Below are 19,133 nucleotides of genomic sequence, written 5' to 3' on the forward strand. Positions count from 1 at the left end.
TGTTAAAGGTGGCTTCCAGATTCTGATAAGCCCCCTGTCGTAGACCCCGACAACCACCGGGCAAGGGTTATCAGAAAGAGGCCCTTGTCCCCATCAACATGGGGACAAGGTGCTTTGGGGTGGGGGGCACAGAGCCCCCTGCTCCAAAGCACCCACCCCCCATGTTGAGGGCATGTGGCCCGGTATGGGGGGGGGTGCGCTCGCATGTCCCCTCCCTTTCCTGACTTGCCGGGCGGCATGCTCGGATAAGCGTCTGGTATGGATTTTGGGGGGGACCCCACGCCCCCTTTTTTCTTTTTTTTTTTTTTTTTTTTTTGTGGCATGGGGGGTTCCCTCCGAATCATACTAGACCCAAGGGCCTGGTATGGACCTGGGGGGGACCCCTTGCTGTGTTATGTGTTTTTAACCGGCAAGTCTTTTTTTTACATTCAGCGGGGAAGCCCGCTGACAGCTGATGACTCATCTGTTAAGGACGCAGCGGCCGGTATCCCGGCCCCCTCCATAGCAACCAGCTATATACAGTGTAAAAAAGGGAAAACGCAAATCGCGGTAAAAGCGTGTGTCCAAAAATGTGGCAAGCACCGCAAAAAGCACTGCAGAAACGCTCAAAAGCAGCATGCATATATGTGAATCGAGCCTAAAGTTTGTTTATTGTGCATGTGCGCTACAGCCCGCATTTGCGGCATCGCTAGTGAGAAGTTCCTGATGCAGGGGTGATGGAGGTAAAAAATTGGCTGATCTAAGAAAGAGAAGCTGTGATAGCAGTGGCCTTGGCAAGCTATTTCACCAACTGTGCATGTATGAGAATTTTTTTTCACAATGTGCAGATATTTGATCAGCACAGACTCAAGTATGGCATTTCATCTTTGAAGAGGCTATGAATATTACTGTGTTGTGTTTGAGAGGGGGGGGCAGACAAGGGGCAACAGAGGATGACCAAGGAGGGTTAATTATTGTTTAAAGTAAAAAAAAAGAATAAAATGTTTGAATTTTGTAAGCATGGCTTCCTTTTTATATGGCTCGTCTCTGTTGACTCGAGTAGGCAATCATTGGCATACTGAAATTTGGAGACTAAACCATTGAATCTGGATACTTTGGTGTTTTAAATATTAAGTGATTGAACCTGTTGGGCTTATTCCTAAAATGTGGTTAACAGTGGATTGCATTAGATATTTATTATTTTATTGAAAAAGGGGAGATTAAATTCTTATACCATAAAGGCAATGTACTTCCGAAGCTGATTTTGATTTGGATTACACACTTTCTCTTTGGTTCCCTAGTCCTAAAGAGAATGGTGGATGTATTTATACTGCACATAGGTAATTGTAAGATTTTCTCTCCCCATAGAAATGCCTCTGTGCAGGCAGTGTTAAGGAAGACCAAATATGCATGGCTACCTACCATCAAATGTCTGTAGGCACCTTAAAAAGAGCCTGATGCCAGACTATTAATTTCATATGGTTTTACCTGCATTTTTTACGTTGGTAACAGCGTCTCTTTAACAATAGACAAGTTAAAAAAAGAAAAAAAGGTTTCTCTTTCGTTCATTGACAGACACAGCACTCCATTATTCAGAACCATAGTGTTATATCGCCCCCCTACAGGAGTAGGACACTAGGCAGAAAAAAGACTTGGCTACGCCTATGGGTAGTCCTAGGTGGTATACACCCCCCTCTCTGCTATAGGCCTTCAGATTTTTTTCTGCCTAGTCAGGACCTAGTTCCCTGCCGGGATCTCTGGTCCTGGCAATTTTTTTGTTTTTGCTTTTTAAACTACTTCTTTTTTTTTTTTTTTTTTCCCTTTGTTTTTTTTCCTGAGATCTACAATCAACTGCCGGACTCGGTAACAGGCTGGATAATCTAGATCCAGTGGTTCCCCCCCCAGTCTGGCCAGCAAGTGTGTGCAGACCGCAGCTACGCTCTAGGTTGACCGCGACATAGCCCCACTGAACGGGGGCTGACCCTGTGTGTTAAACGTTTCGCGATTTTGCATACAACCAGGTCACAGCATTCCTCATGGCCAACAGCCCCCCCACTTCAGTGGCGAAGAGGTTCTGTCTGGAAGCATTACCCACACGCTTCACTGGACGGGTAAGTAAGGGGCCCCCTCCTCCCCTTCCCTGGAGTGGTGTGGGGTGCACGTACTCCCTGGGGTGGTCGGTCCCTCTGGGGTTCTCCTACAAACCCCTCCTTCCCCGGGTGAGGCCCAGGACTTGAGGCATTCGCGGATCCGCGACCCCTGCAGCGGTCCTCAACTAATTTAGGTTGTGACGTATGGGGCAGGCCCCAGAGAGGGCGCCCACCCTCCATTCCTCAGCTCTGCTTGGTCTGGTCCCCCCGCAGACCTGTGCGTTCTGGGCAGGTGGCCAAAAATTCAAGCTGTGCGGTCACCCCAGATGGCGCTGTGGGGGGCCTGAGTGCGACCCCCTTTTAGGGGGTTCTTTATGTGGACCCTCCGTAGGCACCCCTTGTGCTGGGCCTTAGTGGATGCTCCCCAGCGAGGGGCCTCAGCCAGTGCCCCCTGCGCGAGGTATCCGTAGGTGCCCCGGTGCTGAGGCTCAGCCAGTGCCCCCTGCGCAAGGTATCCGTAGGTGCCCCAGTGCTGGGGCTCAGCCAGTGCTCTCTGCGCGAGATATCTGTAGGTGCCCCCAGGGCGGGGGCTCAGCCAGTGCCCCTGTTAGGGGTCCAGTGGTGCCCCCTGTGCAGAGTCTCGGCAGGTGCCCCCTATGAGAAGCCTCGGTTAACGCCCGCTGTGTAGGAACTCAGTGACGCCCATGTGTGGGGCCTAAGGACAGACGTCCGCCGCCCCCTCTGAGTTTTGTGTTTTCACAGGTGGCACTTAGGCATATAGCCCAGTAAATGGCGCCTCCCCTGCCTCATCGGTCTCGACTGCTCCTATATCTGGCACTGCCACCGTGGACGTGGCCCAGGCCCACCTTGCGAGGTTAGTGGCCACACTCCCTGTCCTGTCAGTGAGGATGTTCCTCCACAACTGCAGTGGTGCACAAGAAGGTGCTAGTTTTTGCCCTTATTACATCTTTGCAGAAAACTTTGAAGATGGAGGATGCAGCTGCGCTGGAGGTGCCGGTCCCCTTGGCACCCATAAACTGTCTCGCACGGCAAAAGCGTTCCCTTCTTTCACCTATTTTGGAATACTTTTCCGTAAAGACTGGGAGTGTCCAAAGTGCCCCTTTGTGGTTTCAAAGACGCTTTGCTGTGTGGTACCCCTTTGTGGGATCCCTCCTTAAAGAGTGAACTGTTCCACCAGTAGTGGATCCCCCAGTCTCTAGGTTGCACAAGGCGACCATGATTCTTGTAGAGGAATCTCCAGTTTTTAAAAATCCAGCTGACCTACCTGGAGAGGGAGCAAAATCCCTCTGCTTTCACTGAATTGGCGGACCAGTTGGTCTGGGGGCTGCAGTTTGTCTGCGATGCCTCTTGGACGCAGTTCCCCTGGTTGCGAAGCTCTGTTTCTGCAGTGGTGCTTACACATGTATTGTGGCTTAAGTGTTGGTCTGCGGACTGGGCTTTCAAGGCAATTGTCTGTCTGTTTTGGGACTTCCCTGGATGACGTCATTACAGTCTCACAGGAGGGAAGTGTACATCTCTTCCACAGTCTGGAATGGGGAAAAGGGCCTCGTAGTGGCTGCGGTCCTTCTTCTCTGCACGCAACGGACCTGGTCTGGCAAGCCGAGAGCGTGACTCCCTGGGCCTATGGATAAGGCCCCTTCAGCATGAAGGCGCGCCCTCACCTATGTCCTAGTGTTCCGGCCTTGAACCCAGAAAAGGGTTTTTTCCTTTCAATAGGCGTCTGTCACCGGACTGTTTGCAGTCCTCCTTGGGGCTGTGCAAGTCCTGTTGCTTCAGGGTGTGCTTGTTCCAGTGCTGGAACAGTTTCGGGGGGTTTTATTTAAACCTGTTCATAGTACGTCCATTTCTAAACCTCAAGGCCCTGAACTGCTTTGTGTGGGTACAGAAGATCAGAATGGAGTCCATCCGCATGGTGGTGGCGTCCCTTCATCATGGGGACTTTGTGGCTTCTGTCAACATCACGGATGCTTATTTACACACTCCAATATGTGCCTGACACCAACACTTCCTTCGTTTTACTGTGAGAGAAGAGCATGATCGTCTTGCGGTTTTGACCTTTGATCTCACCTCCATTCCTCGCGTATTCACAAAGGTGTTGGCTCCAGTTCTGGTTACATCAGCGGAGGATTGCGGTCCTGGGCTGTCTGGACGACCTTCTTTTGTGAGCAGTGTCCTTGGCTACCCTGAGGGGAAACGTAGCTCGCTATACAGACCACAGATTACAGTTGGCTTCTATACTACCTGAAGTCTGCTCTGGCTCTTTCCAGAAAATTGGATTCTCTGGGCCTGACTGTAGCTTCATCTCTGACTAGAGTGTTTCTTCTTCTGGACAAACTCCAGAAGTCGCATACTGCGCTTCAGCTACTGTTGTCTGTCAGGTGGGCCTCCCTGTGGTCCTGCATGTGGGTGTTGGGCCTGATGGTATATACCTTCGAGGCAGTTCCGTCTGCTCAGTGCTATACAAGCTCCCTTCAAGAGAGACCCTGGCGTAATGGGACAAGTGCCCGAGGTCTCTGGGCTATCAGTTTCGGCTGAGCCAAGAAAACAGGGTGTCCCTGGTGCCTTCGCTCTCAGGTATTTTGGCAGGGCACATCCTTTCTCCCCTTGTATTGGACAGTGATCACCACCAATGCAAGTTTGTCCAGGTGGGGAGGTGTCCTGGGACTGGGTTCTGCTCTGGGTCGTTGGACGCTGGAGGAATCCAGACTGCTGATCAATATCCTGGGACTTTGAGCGATCAGTCTATGTATGGATCATGGACGGGTCGACTTCGGGGGCTCCTGCTAAGCATCCAGTCCAACAATGCCACAGCATTGGCCTATGTCAATAACCAGGGCGGAACAAAGAGTGTGTTGGCAGCCCTGACAGTAGCCAGCATCCTCCGGTGGGCAGAATGCCTTGTTCCGCTGTATGCATTCTTGGAGTGGAAAACTGGCGGGCGGTTGCCTCAGCCGGCTAGTGTTGGTCCACGGGGTGGTCCCTTCACTAAGACGTGTTCATCGGATATGTCTTGGATGAGGCACTCCCGAGGTAGATCTGTTGGCTTCCCGCCTTAACAGAGCGGTACTGAGGTTTCTGGCAAGGTCACAGGATTCTTTGGTGGGGCTGTTATAAGTTGGATCTATGCCTCTCCTCCTCTAAAGCTTCTGCCATGGCTTTTGCACAGGTTCGAGGCCGAAGGGATTCTGGTCATTCTAATGGGCCCGGATGGCTTTGTCAGTCTTGGTACGCCGACCTGGTGCGCTTGGTCGCCGACATCCCTTGGCGACTGCCTCTCGGGGAGGATCTACTGTCCCGAGGGCCAATCTTCAGTCCTGCTTCAGTCGCTGGTTTTGAAGGCTTGGCTGTTATGAGCCAGGTGCTGAATTTACGACGCTGCTGAGGGCTAGGAAGATTTATCATTGGACGTGGATCGCATACATATCTTGGTGTGAGGCGCTTGGCATTTACCCTCGTTCTTTTTCAGTGGCCTCGGATTTTGACCTTCCTTCACAGGGGGTTGAGCAGAACTTTGCCTTGAGTACCATCAAGGGCCAGGTGTTGGCCTTGGCAGTTTTCTTTGGTGTTCCCTGGCCTCACACTCCCTGGTGTGTACTCTTTATCAAGGGGCTCAACATCTGCCTCCACCGGTGCGGTCTCTTCTACCGCCGTGGGATCTGCTCTTGGTGCGTTTGGTTCTACAGAAGCCTCCCTTTGAAAATATTCGAGAGGCTCCTCTGCTTACTCTGTCCCAAAAGGTGGCTTTTTTTGGTGGCTATCACCTCTGCTCGCAGAGTATCGGAACTGGAGGCCTTATCTTGTGATCTTACCTGGTGATCCACAAAGATGTGGTTCTTCACCCTTGTCCGTGGTTCCCTCCTCTGATTTCCTTTTGACTAAGGACATTGTGTTGTCTTCCCTGTGTCCCAGGTCAAACTATCCTAAGGGATTTAACTTACATGCCCTGGATGTGTTTGGGCGATTCGGGTGTATTTGGCAGCCAAAGGGTCTTTTCAGAGATCAGACTCGCTGTTTGTGATTTACGGACGGGCCAAAAAAAGGTGCTGTCTGCTTCTTCTGCGACCTCTTTCTAGATGGATCAGACAGACGATGACTCTGGCCTATTCTTTCAGGGGTTGGGTTCCTCCTTACCCTGTTACGGCATATTCTACTTGGCCGCTTACTGCTTCTTGGGCCTTCCATCATTAGGCGTCAGCTGCGCTAGTTTGCAAGGCGGCCACTTGGTCGTTGGTGTACACTTTCACACAATTCTACAACATGGCTGTGCTGGCATATCAGGATACTTCTTTTGGCTGCAAGGTTTTGCAGGCTGCTGTTTAGAGGGTCTCTTCCCTCTTGAGGGTGTATTGTTCAGGTTGGGCTTCGGTTGTTCTGTGTTGAGCTCCTGTTACCTGGTTGGCTCTTGTGTTAGCCTTGGGATTTTTCGTTGTCCCACCCCTCATGTTTGGCACTGCTTTGGGATGTCCCTTTGGTTCTGAATAATGGAGCGCTGTGTCTGTCAATGAACGAAAGAGAAAATGGCATTTTTGACTAAGCGTAAAATTGCCGCAGATTTGGCTCCTTGTGTGTTTTACATCCAAATAAATGCAGATATGTGCAGGAAGTCTAATGTTTGCCCATAACAACCAGTTAGTTGAATTAAATTGTATGTCAAGGCAAAAGAATGCAGTACATCTCTGCAACACTTGCACATTTCCATTGGCCTCTTAAACTTTTTTTTCTGAGCTAAAATGCAGCCCATTATTTCTAATGTGCCTATACATATAGGTGTGTAAACAAGTGCCACACATTCTTCAAGATCAAAAAAGGAAAATCTGCATTGTTGGTCAGTAATTTGTGCCTAATGTGCGTGAATGTTCATTTGCATATTGTACAAAAACGAGAACGCGAGAATAAGTTTGCGCGAACGAATATAAAAATTGTGCACAAATATGTAAAAAAAAAACCCCCTGAAATTATGTCTTTCAAACCTTTTACTGCCACGGATAACAGTGTCCATACAAAACTCTTTGCAGCAACCCTTATTCCCACTACATTTGTTAGGGTTGTAATGTAAGCTCCTGTTTGCTTTCAGAGACCATTAACTTACAGGTGGTACTTGACGCTTTGTGAATGGATGTGATCCACAGCTAGGGGAAGCTGTGAATCCCATCCACAAGGCAGTAAACATGCTGGCCTCGGTTCTCCTTCATTAGGCTCCGAGGCTGCAGCACAGTGGTGTAGACACTACCTGCCTGGAGTTTGCATGTTCTCCCTGTGTCTGCGTGGGTTTCCTCGGGGTACTCTGGTTTCCTCCCACACTCCAAAGACATGCTGGTAGGTTTATTGGCTTTTGTCCAAAAAAATTGGCCCTGGTGTATGGATGTGAGTTGGGGACCTTGGATTGCAGACCCCTTGGGGGTGGGGATCGGTGTGGGTGTGTTTGTGGAGCGATGCATAGATTGATGGCGCTACATGGGTACCTTTTTAAATATATAAAAAATAATATAGTGGATGGGCATCTTGATGGGATGTAATGTGCGGGGATGGGGACAATTGTGGGTGCTCACTCAGGTTGAACTGGATGGACTGGTGTCTTTATTCAACCTTACTAACTATGTAACTATGTAAGTGTCCTTGTTCAACCATGCCAGGCACCCCCCACTACCCTCAATGGTGCATCTAGCAGTGTTTGGTGCCTGCTTTATTATATCAGTAGACATTGGTTGCTTTTAATAGTCTGGGGAAATTGAACAAGGATCATTATGTGCATATTCTGCACTTTTGTAAAGAAATTTCCTTTCTTCAATTATATACAGACCATATTAATATTATATTTATTTACATATATATTTTATTTATTTAAGGTCCCTTCCCACTTCTCCAGTGTATTGCTGCACACATGTTCTCGTGTGTTTAAATGGATTGGCAACACACCTTAAACTGGACCACAATCGCAGTTCCCATCTGTTGGGGTACATTTGCATCAGTGACGGCCCGACCATAGAGGGCGAACGGGCGCCTTTTCCCCTATTCATGCGTCCGGCCCCCTGATCTACATATCAGTTGCGCCAGGCCATGGATTTCAATGCGGCGGGTGTTTTAAGCACCTGATTAGAGCCAGAGGCTCTAATATGCTTCAAAAAAGGGTCGGCTCGGAGCACAGAGCATTGCGCTCTGAACCCACCCCTTTTACATCACGGTGGAAGGTGCACTTTGGGTGTCTCTGTTATCCTTCATTCCAGGAATCACGAGGAGTGTTTGGACACATATGGACACTTTTTTGGATTTATTATCCAGTTTTTTTAGACACTAGCGTGGAAGTCTTTTGTTGTTTTTACACAAATGTTCTGTGGCTCTTATGCCCAGCCCAGGGTCTTTAAACTTGAATGGCTAGATGTCCCCAGACTCTCTATTCGGAGTATCCTTTGTACAGCAGATGTGCGCTCATTCCCCATGAAAGAACATAAAGGTTTCCATAGCGTAACTCGTTTAAAAAATGTATTTATTAAAATTATAAAGTTTTGCACTTACAGTGTTGCCGTAAACATAAAGCATTTGATATAAAACACGAGCCGGCCGGCTCCCGATAGCTGCCGTTGCTTCTGGGACTAGCGCGGTATGTGGTGACATCAGCACGCCGCTCCTCCCTACGACGTTTCCTCAAAGATGACATCTTCCAGAGGACGTTGTGTGATTGCCAGCTGCTTTTTTTGATTTATTATTATCACCTGCGCAGTTACTACATTTTCTTTTCAATCGCTGATTGCATGATTGTTTTCCTGCAAGACCTTTCGACAGAATTCAGACAGACCGTCTGGACTAGGGGTGCAATGGATCAAAAAAACTCACGGTTCGGATCGTTCCTCGGATCAGGAGTCACGGTTCGGATCATTTTCGGATCAACAAAAAAAAAATCTCCCCCACTGTAATAATATATTGGCAGAGTATTGGCAGGGCGTTGCAGGGTATGGCAGAGTATTGGCACTGCTGCCATCTGATCTCTCCCCTCCACTGTACAGATCAGTACACAGAGGGGGGAGAGGAACCGGCGTCATGACATGACGCCAGTTTGTTTACAAGTGATCGCTCCGTCATTTGACGGAGCGATCACGTAGTAGATGGCCGCCGCTCCGGAGCTAGGCTGAAGCAGCGGCCTTTCCTTAGGCCGAGGTGGTGGCACGCTCCGCGGAGCGCATGTGTGCCGATCCGTACAGGCTGAACCTTTCGGATCACGGATCATTGACGACCTGTTGCACCCCTAGTTTGGACTGTACTGGCTGACTTTTGGTACATGTGTTTTGGGCTTAATACTACAGTGGAACCTCGGATTGTAAGTAACATGGTTAACGAGCGTTTCGCAATACGAGCGATTATATTTTAAAAATCCTGACTTGGTTTGCGATTGTTGTCTCGCAAAACGAGCAGGATTTAAGCTTCTGCGGTGTGCAGTACCACATTTGGCCAGTGGTGCGGGGGCGCTGGTGACACTTGGAGCCACTCGGAAATACTCGGTTCCAGAGTGTTTCCGAGCCTTTATGATTGCATCCGAGCGGTCTCCGAGTATTTCCGAGTTTCTCCGGCACCCCCCCACCTCTGGCCACATGCAGCATTGCATGCAATAGAAGTCAATGTCGAACGAATTATCTTCGCTTCCATTGACTTCTATGGGGAAACTCACTTTGATATGCGAGTGCTTTGGATTACAAGCATTCTCCTGGAACGGATTATGCTCGTAATCCAAGGTTCCGCTGTATATGTAAAGCATTGCAGAGTAATATGGCTGCCCCCATGTATATTCAAGTGCAGACTCCACAATGGAACAAGGGTTTTATAAGGTTCTTTTAATCAAACTGAGCGTTTTCTGTAGAATTTGGAGACTTTTGTTTTCTTTTGAGCCATGTTTATAGACTGAAATAAGGCATTTGTGTGTCTGCTAGCAAAGAAGGGATTGGTCTGAGTTATTCAAGTTTGTATTTAGCACAATAGCTGCAAAGAGAAGCACCAGAGAGATCCTGATAATGCTCCACCTGCTGGCTGCAAGTGGTAAATGTGAAAGACTCAAATTAAGCAGTTATATTTACCTAATTTTAACGTTTTTTTTTTTTTTTCTTTCAAAGATTTTATTATGTAACATGCTTAATAAATGAAATGCATACTAAAGCTATGGATTCCATAACCTGCCATCACTGTACCCACTGATGTGTGCTTAGTAGTAGTCCTTGATTTTTGTGTGTGAAGCATATTCTGCCCCACCCTTCTGCAAGCGATCATATATTGAAGGGTGGTAAGCTAATTATAGCTCAAAGTGCATATTTTGCTATTTTCCATTTAGCAAGGTGCATGAAGTCAGAGATTCTGGAGTTGAATTTTGCAGCCAGCAGAGGGCACTGCTCACTTCTGTTGTTCTACTGAGGACTGCTCACTGGGTTTTTTTTGGGGGGGGGAATGTTTTGTGAAGAAACTTTTAAATGTTTTCTGTGTTGCACCACATATTGCAATGTGAAAAAGTATTGCATTTCGATAACTGGCTAATACATGCTATGATGCTTTTTCAGTTGATCAGCTAGTTTATTTAAATGCTTTTTATTATTTAATTTTATTTCTCTATATTTAAATGCAGACCAAACTGTCCAGCAAAAAATGTCTTTACCAGAGACTGGGACAGACATCTGCCAATAGTGGTTTATCAGTTGTAACCCCTCCTAAACCACGGGAATAAAAAGTATCTTTTGTTGGCACCCATGACAGTGTTCTAGTTTGTAGAACTCCTATCTGTGTTACTTATGTTAGTCAGCGTTCAAATAAAATATAAAGAAAAACCTGAGAAACTGGGTGGGAAGGGAATTTCTGTGCACTGTGCTGTCATCAACAATACAGAATACATTACTTTGGACGATTGCTCATGTAACATTTTTATGTCGTGGCCATACCTTCAGCCTCTGCTCTTCTGTGGTAGTAACAGTATAAATTCTTAATCATAAAATATAGGTGCTGTAAGGTAATCAGAGTAAAGATGGGTATACACTTATCAAAAGTCAGCTGGTTCAACAGAAGCTAGTCTAACAACCAGCTTCTGTTGAACAGTCATGCTGGGAAACCAGCATTCCTTTATTGCTTGCAGCCAATGGCTGCAGTGCTGATCTGTGTATTCTGATGGGGGAGGAGGTGAACTTGGAAGCCCTCTTGTCAGAATACAATAGCTCAGCAGGAGCAGTGTTGGGACAAGGGCTGGGCAGGAAGGGAAGCTGCTGTGTGTGCAGATGAGCAAGGGGACAAAGAATAGATGCAGGGTGGTACACCCACTCTATGGCATGTATTAACAGTGAGGGAGAGGGGTGCAATTCTGGATCCTTGCCCTGGGCACTGGACAATCCAGCCCCGGTACTGAGCGAGAGAGATCCCTGTGTACACACTGTGTTAAAACAGATCTGTTTTTATTTTTTTTTATTTTTTTCATTCAGCTTGCTGGTTGAATGAGAAAAAAAACGCAATTTGTATACCCTGTTTAAAGTGAAACTCTACCTTAAAGAGGAAATTCCACTTTATTTACCCCGACTCTATCGCTTTTGGGCATTTTTTTGGAGGGGGAGGGGGATGGGTACTCAGCTTTGTACCTGCTCGCACTTCCAGTCGTATTGCTGACAATTCCACTGGAAGTTCACCCCACATTCAAACCCCCCTCCTGCTCGCAAACCCTATGGGACACGTCACAGGTCACATGAGGTTCCGAGACCAATCACACAGTGAGGAGTTGGCTGTGAAGCCATAAGCAGTCACAGCCAGCTTTCCACACTAATCAGGATGGCGCTGGATCCTTGGACAGGTAAGTTTCCTTTTTATTAAGTCAGCAGCTACAATATTTTTTTAACTGCTGACTTTTAATTATTTGCAAATAGGCTGAAAATCTGCTTTAGGAAATAAATTTTAGGCAGTAAGCCCCATCTGCAAGGGTATATTTCTAGTCCTAGCAACCCATTTGACTACTGCAGACCTAGATGTACACCAACCTAGCTAGTACATGTTTGTTTCACTGTGCAGGTCCATGCTTTGACATATAGAATATATACTTGAACATTAATTTGTATAAATATAGTTCAGGTCCTTGGCCTACTATTTGATATCAAGTGGCAGAGGAGGGATGATTAGTGAAACCTTTTCAATGTTACAGAAGAAGCCCAGCTGAATGTTACTACTAGATATTCTAATATTTCAACATTAGTTATTGTTGAGCAGATCTATTTTGGGATTGCCTGTTGGATGTTGCATTTTGTGGTCCCAGTCGCTTCTAAACAGCGCTCTACAAATCCCCAAGGTAGCCAATATATTGCTTAACATTTGTTTAATCTTTTCAAACATTTAAAGCCCAGTTGAATATTGCAGCATTCATATTGTGATGCAGTCAGGCTGATGATAGTTCTACATATAGGCATTTTTTCTTTACTTTCTATTTACTGCAGCAAGAGGTGAAAATACTTTCTGCCAGCAGCACTCTGGGAAGCTGGCGTCTGCCCAACACACAGCCCAGCAGTCCAGATTTCAAGTTACAGTGCCTTGAAAAAGTATTTATACCCCTTGAAATTTTCCACATTTTGTCATGTTATAATCAAGACAGGCCCTTGCACTATATGGTTTTGGTAAATCTGAATACAAAAATCTGCAGAAAATCTAATAGTGTGTATGGGGTCTACTGGGGGCTGAATACAAATGCACGCCACACTTTTCAGATATTTATTTGTAAAATATTTTGAAAACCATTTATTATTTTCATTCCACTTCACAGTTATGTGCAACTTTGTGTTGGTCTATCGCATAAGATCCCAATAAAATACATTTACATTTTTGGTTGTAATATGACAAAATGTGGAAAATGTCAAGGGGTGTGAATACTTTTTCAAGGCACTGTACACTGCTCCAATCAACAACACTGTTCCCATAGCAGGGAGACTTCTGCACTTTGTGGTGAGCAGAGATCTTGTTTCCACTGTGTGTGCTGCTTTCTGAAAGTAAACAAGGTGCCCATATGTATTATTGTGAATGCAGCCTACCTGCATTACACTAAAAGGTTCAGTTGATAAGATTAAACAAAAGTTAAAGTAGACTTAAAGGTGTTTTTTTTGGCCAGAGTAAGAAGGTTATAATCCCTGTAAAGTTTATTTTTATCCATCTTCCTGTCCCATAGCCAAATCAAGAAGTCATTGAAAATCCCTCTGAAGAGAGGAAATCCCAGAACTAGTGTCCCCACAGAGATGTTCCCTCTCTATTCCTGTTCTGCCGACAACCCAAAACTTGAGATTTTCTTTTACTTTCAGTGATACAGTGGAACCTCAGATTACGAGCATAGTCCGTTCCAGGAGTATGCTCGTAATCCAAAGTACTCGCATATAAATGCGAGTTTTCCCATTGAAGTCAATGGAAACGAAAATAATTTGTTCCGCATTGACTTCAATGGGATGCAATACCGCATGCGGCCAGAGGCGGGGGGGCGACAGAGAGCCTCGGAAACGGCCGAAAAGGCCCGAGCACACTTCGGTGGCCTCGGCAAACCTCTGAAAGACTCTATTCACGAGCCTTTCCGAGGTTTGCCAAAGTCAGCCTAACTGTCCTTGGGCTTTTCGGTGCATTTCTGAACGGCGCCGATCGGCTCCGGTGCCCCCCACCTCAGGCCAAAAGCGGTACTGCACAACGCTTTGGCCTGAATCCCGCTCGTTTTGCGAGACAACACTCGCAAACCGAGTTAGGATTTTTAGAAATACAGTGCTTGTATTGCAAAACGCTCGTTAACCGCGTTACTCGCAGTCCGAGGTTCCACTGTAATTGTAAACAGGACAAATAGAGAGGATGAATCTCCCTAATGGGGCACAGAGTGCAATAAAAACTTGACAGGTGTCTATTGCCTTTGTAGTCTGTCTAAAACTAACCAAGTTTTGCCTTTAGTTATACTTTAAGCCATTGTCATTTTACAATGGGTGGGCAGCTTGTACAGGCACAATCGTGTATATTGCACTGTCTTTCAGATTTAGAGTGCGCAATTATCATGTGACAATAAAATTTGCATCCATCATCTTTTTATTCTACAGGGCCTCTGCTTTCAGAAAATATATAATGTTCTGGGGATTTAAGAGAAGTTCAGGAATCGCAAAAACAAAAAAAAACATACTCGCCTAGATGGCTGGAGCACTGATCCCAGCTGCAGCTGTCCCTCCGCTAGCTCTAAGGCCCCTTTCACACTTATACGACTTGTCCCACGATTTTGTACTGCAAAATCGTATGACAAGTCATTCTCCATGATTTTTAATGACTACCATTCATATTGGCACGACTTTAAGTCGTGCCGAATTCAAAGTAGTCCCTGCACTTCTTTGGTCCAACTTCCATGCGAGTTGATGTCCATAGACCTCAATGTTAAAACCCTCAAGTAGCATGCAAATTGTACCTGAATAATATAGACACGATTTCAGCACTACTTTGTAAGCACAAGCTGAGAATGGTTAATGCTAAAGTTGTGGCAAAGTCGTACTGCTCTCAAATCGCGGCCTCGAAATCGCAGTAAAATTGCGTGACTTTGAAGTCGTATAAGTGTGAGAGGGGCCTAAGACTGAGAACTGAGCAATAAAACACCACTGATCGCTAAGCTCCCAGTCTTCAGACTGCAGAGAGCTGGTGACTGTCAGATACCGGCTCTCTGCTCTGCCCCTCATGCTCACTGGAGGGGGCCGGAGTGGCTGGGTCAGGCTCTCAGCAACTCACTGAGAGGCTGAGCCAGCTGTCGGTCCAGGCTTCTGGGCGGATCCTGAGGCTTCATGCACACTGGGCTTAAAGAAATGCCAGTTTCCTTGGCAGAAAAAAAAAGCTCACATTTTATGTACACAGTTTAGGTGAGTTAAAGAGTTTTGCAGGGTTTTTCCCTGCCAAAAAGCTCCAATTAAACGCAAACCAGAAGGGTTTTTTTTTCCTGTCTCTAAACATTGAGCTTAAAATATGTCTCTAATCGTCCGTCCTAATGTGCATGGACCAATAGGATAACATTGAGCTGCTTCTACAGGCAAAACACAAAACTCCTGTAGTAGCAGTGATTTTTAAAGTGGTTCTAAAGGCAGGTTTTTTTAACTTAAGGCATTCTATGCATTAAGATAAAAACACCTCTCTGTTCAGCAGCTCCCCAATACCTACCTAAAACCCATTTAGATCCAGCGATGTTGCACAAGAGTCCCAGTATTCCAGGATTCTCCCTCCTCATTGGCTGAGACAACAGCGGGCACCATTGGCTCCCGCTGTTGTCAAAGTCGGTGAGCCATTGGGGAGAGAGAGGGGGCGGGGCTGAGCCATGGCTCAGTGTCTGAATTGACACACAAAGCAGCGGCTCGGCTCAGGTGCCCCCATAGCAAGCTGCTTGCTGTGGGGGCAGGAGGGAGGGACCCGAGAAGAGGAGGACCTGGGCTGCTTTGTGCAAAACCACTGCACAGAGCAGGTAAGTACAAAAAAAACCAAAAAACTTTAATATCACTTTAAGCCAGTGTGTATGGACCCTTACCATATGGTCAGGATCTTTTCAGAGCCAAGGCCGGCTCTATGACATCAGCTGGCAGCGGACATTAGCCCGCTGTTGGCTGAAAACAGGTCACAGGAGTCAAGAACTAACTGCACTCCTGTGACCCACAGAAGTACAGCCAAAAAAGCTTTGGCCCTACTTCAAGTAATTTCATTGCTGAAAATGAAAAACATTTGCTCTAGAGCCAAACTGGTAAAGCAGTACATTGGCTAACTTGGGGATAAAAATTACGTTTTTTCAGGGTCTTTTAGATAAACGCAAAAGGATCAGGTTGATCATTAATAATTGTGTCATCGTTTAACTTTTAATAACTTTTTTGTGTTACTAATCTTCTAATTTTATGCATACATTCTAGGGCTGGGGAAAAAATCGATTTGAGTTGAGAGGTCAAATCAATTCAAATTTTCAGCAAATCGATTTTTTTTTTTTCTTTTTCTTTTTTTTTTTTCCACCAGGACCGGCGCTGACACCGCGCCGGTCCTGAGGAGCTGCGGGCAGGAGTTTTTAGGCGAGGCCTAGTCCGTGAGGCTGGACGCCGCAGACTAGGCTGAAGCCACGGCCTCGCCTAAAAACTCCTGCCTGCAGCTCCTCATGTCTGGCGCGGTGTCCATCAAAAAAAAAACTCGATGTGAATCAAGTTTGTTTTTTTTGTTTTTTTTATCGCAGGTTTCTTTTTGAGAAAATCACCCAGCTCTAATACGTTCACATTTTCTCATTACATATGCATACTGTGTTTTGTGATTTTCAGTGTTTCATGCTGGGTGTGCTGTACTGCTTCTTCTCACAATGCAAGTCTATACAGCATTCAATGATCAGGGAAAATCCAGTCCTGAAATTGCTGAAATTACTGTTGTGTTTTTTTTTTTTTGTTGTTTTTTTAATCTTGTAGCGCTTATTGAATCCCTCACAAATGCCAGCCAAGCGAATGGCGAGCCTGAAAGCACAGAGTCATCAAACCCGCGTCTCCGGAAGAATGCTGCTGAATCCGCCCCAACTGCCAATGGTGAAGCTGGAACAGACACTGGAAAGAGCTACACACCAGACCAAGTGGAAGCAGTAAAAAGGTGATTTAAACTGCTATGATACTTGATCAAGTCCACTTCACCCAACATTGTTCTATTTGTTAAATAAAAAATTGCTAAAATGCTTAACTATTTTCCTAATGATTTATTCATTATTGTTGGATTGTGTCTGATTTTATACTTCAGAAATGTTTTAAGCATTGACATCATTAATATCAATTAGGTCTTTTTGAAGGAACATTAAATGGTTATGCAAAGAATTGTTCACCTACTTTGATTAATTTGAGGTTAATCATTATTTGTTAGCTCTAGAATTATAGTGTGAAGGGCCAAGTTGTTGTAGAAAGTCATGATTGTAGTTATTGTATTGAGAACTCTTGAGTATAAGCTTCAGCTATTTTCATATCTGTATGCAGCCCCAGTGGTTATAAAGGAACACTTTCCTTGACTTTAGTTTGAAAGCTGAACCTCTGTAGAAGTTGTAAAGCATTGTAGTAGCCTGAACGCTACAGTGATGACTGCATATTTCTAGGTGCTGCGCTGAATGGCTGCCCTTCTGTATAGTAATCATAGGAGGTCACTTGCTGGGTAAGGCCGCCATTCCACAACATGTTGCATTCTTTTCAATGAATGGATGAGGTGGAGAACCTGGCATCACTGTCTCTTCTCTGCCTCGACCAGTAGGTCCTGTGGTTAAGCTAGTTTCAGGTTCCTGCGTAGATGGTCAAATCAAACTGCATTGTGGTTAACAAGGTGCACACACTTGTTACGAATTTAGAAGCCAACAGAGATCAGGGACATGTCTTTCCATTTCAATATCTTAAGAAAAAGAAAAGGCCTGAAACTTGGTGTCTGTCCAGGAAACAATCAAAATCATGCAGTACAAAGTTGAGAAGAATAAATGAACCCCCCCTATGGGTCAGTCAGTTGTTATAAGATTGAATGCACCTATTGACCCTACCATGTATCTGTTATATCTGTTAATGGTTTTCTGGTGTCCTTCTGACAACACTCTCCATCTGTCATTCAAATACAGGAATGGCTTAGCTTTGACAACACCCAGAGGCTTCTTATCTCACTCAGTGTTGCGTACACAATGTGCTTTCATTTCCAGGTCCAACATTTCTCTGTTGTGGTGAGCCCTCTACTGCTTGCAAGTCTGTCGCTTCCAGCCTTGCTTCTATTCTATGCACCGCACTCGCAGAGTGATACATAAATGTATCTCCATGTGTGCCACCTGTACACATCAGTAACTTTCCTAGGCTGAACAGTGATGCTTAAAGGTAGCTGAGCAGCTAACCTATTGGTGGTAGCCTCAAAGCCACCATCTTTTTACTCCGTTTTACAATTTACTACTTTTGAATAGTCTGAAATCATGACTCAGATCCAGCTTGGTAGATCTTTTCTCATCTCATTGCATCTGAAGTAGCACTCTGCCTCTTCAAGGTTCTCTACCCCTATGTTATACTGTAGTTCTAGTCAAATTTGCTGTAATGGCTCTCTCCCTTTTTTTTTTTTTTTTTTTTTTTTTTTTTTTGTAATTAATAATGCCTTTATTTTTTCTGTTTCTTTTTTTGGATGGTAGATGTTAATGTGATAAGAAATAAATATTAGGCTTTTTATACCTTCACTCATCAGGGTAAAGCAATGTAAGGACTACTATGAAATTTTGGGAGTGACTAGAGAAGCCACTGAAGATGACTTGAAGAAATCCTACAGAAAGCTTGCTCTAAAATTTCATCCAGATAAAAATCACGCTCCTGGCGCCACAGAAGCATTTAAAGGTGGGTAAATCAATTTGAAATTGTTTTCATGGGTATATTATGGATTAGAGGAAAGATTTCAGTAGGATTGGGTTTTGCTTAACAAACTTCCATAGCGTTTCTATATAAACGGTCCCAATTCTTTATCAATGCTATAGTGATCATTTCCCCTTTTTAGATATGATGCATTGTGTTACAAGAGCAAGCTAGTGATTGGATCAATTTTGTGGTACCTATATGCTGGAAGAGGTCAAAATACATCTACTTCTCATGTAATGGGGCTGTTTAAAGAGAATATATCATCTTTCCTTGGAGGCAAATGAGAAATATCCACAGTCATTGGTGTTTGCCTCGTACCATACTATGATCTAATCCAGCACAAGTGTGTGTACACTAATGCTAAGGGACAAACATGCCATAAACCAATTCAACATGATCTTGAACATTTTGATGACTTTCCAGTGTTGGATCTGTGTGATACTTTCATATGGCTGTCTTATGCAGCATTCTCCTGAGATCAGCAGTGCTTTCACACAGGATGAGCTCTCCATTTCGGACTATCATTATCTGTCTAAAGCAGATTAGCGGCTACTCAGCTGCTTGTGCTGCAGATTTCCACACACTGATGATCCAGATGAACAGCTGAAGAAATATTCACAGGCATATCGCCTGGGGGTCATCTGTACTAATAGAATATGGAAACTGCAATGGCTGGCTTTTTACAGTA

At 45.4% G+C, this 19,133-nt stretch overlaps 1 protein-coding gene across 1 annotated transcript in view; it reads left to right on the forward strand.

The window, feature by feature from the left end:
- DNAJB12 (DnaJ heat shock protein family (Hsp40) member B12) overlaps positions 1-19,133 on the forward strand; it is a 90,758-nt gene that overhangs the window by 25,705 nt on the left and 45,920 nt on the right. Inside the window, exons 2-3 of the mRNA XM_073596560.1 lie at positions 16,511-16,685; positions 18,282-18,427. Coding sequence (XP_073452661.1) covers positions 16,511-16,685; positions 18,282-18,427 — 321 coding nt within the window. The remainder of the gene's footprint in view (positions 1-16,510; positions 16,686-18,281; positions 18,428-19,133) is intronic.

The sequence above is a fragment of the Aquarana catesbeiana genome, linkage group LG08 (genome assembly GCF_042186555.1).
Source record: "Aquarana catesbeiana isolate 2022-GZ linkage group LG08, ASM4218655v1, whole genome shotgun sequence".
Lineage (NCBI taxonomy): Eukaryota > Metazoa > Chordata > Amphibia > Anura > Ranidae > Aquarana > Aquarana catesbeiana.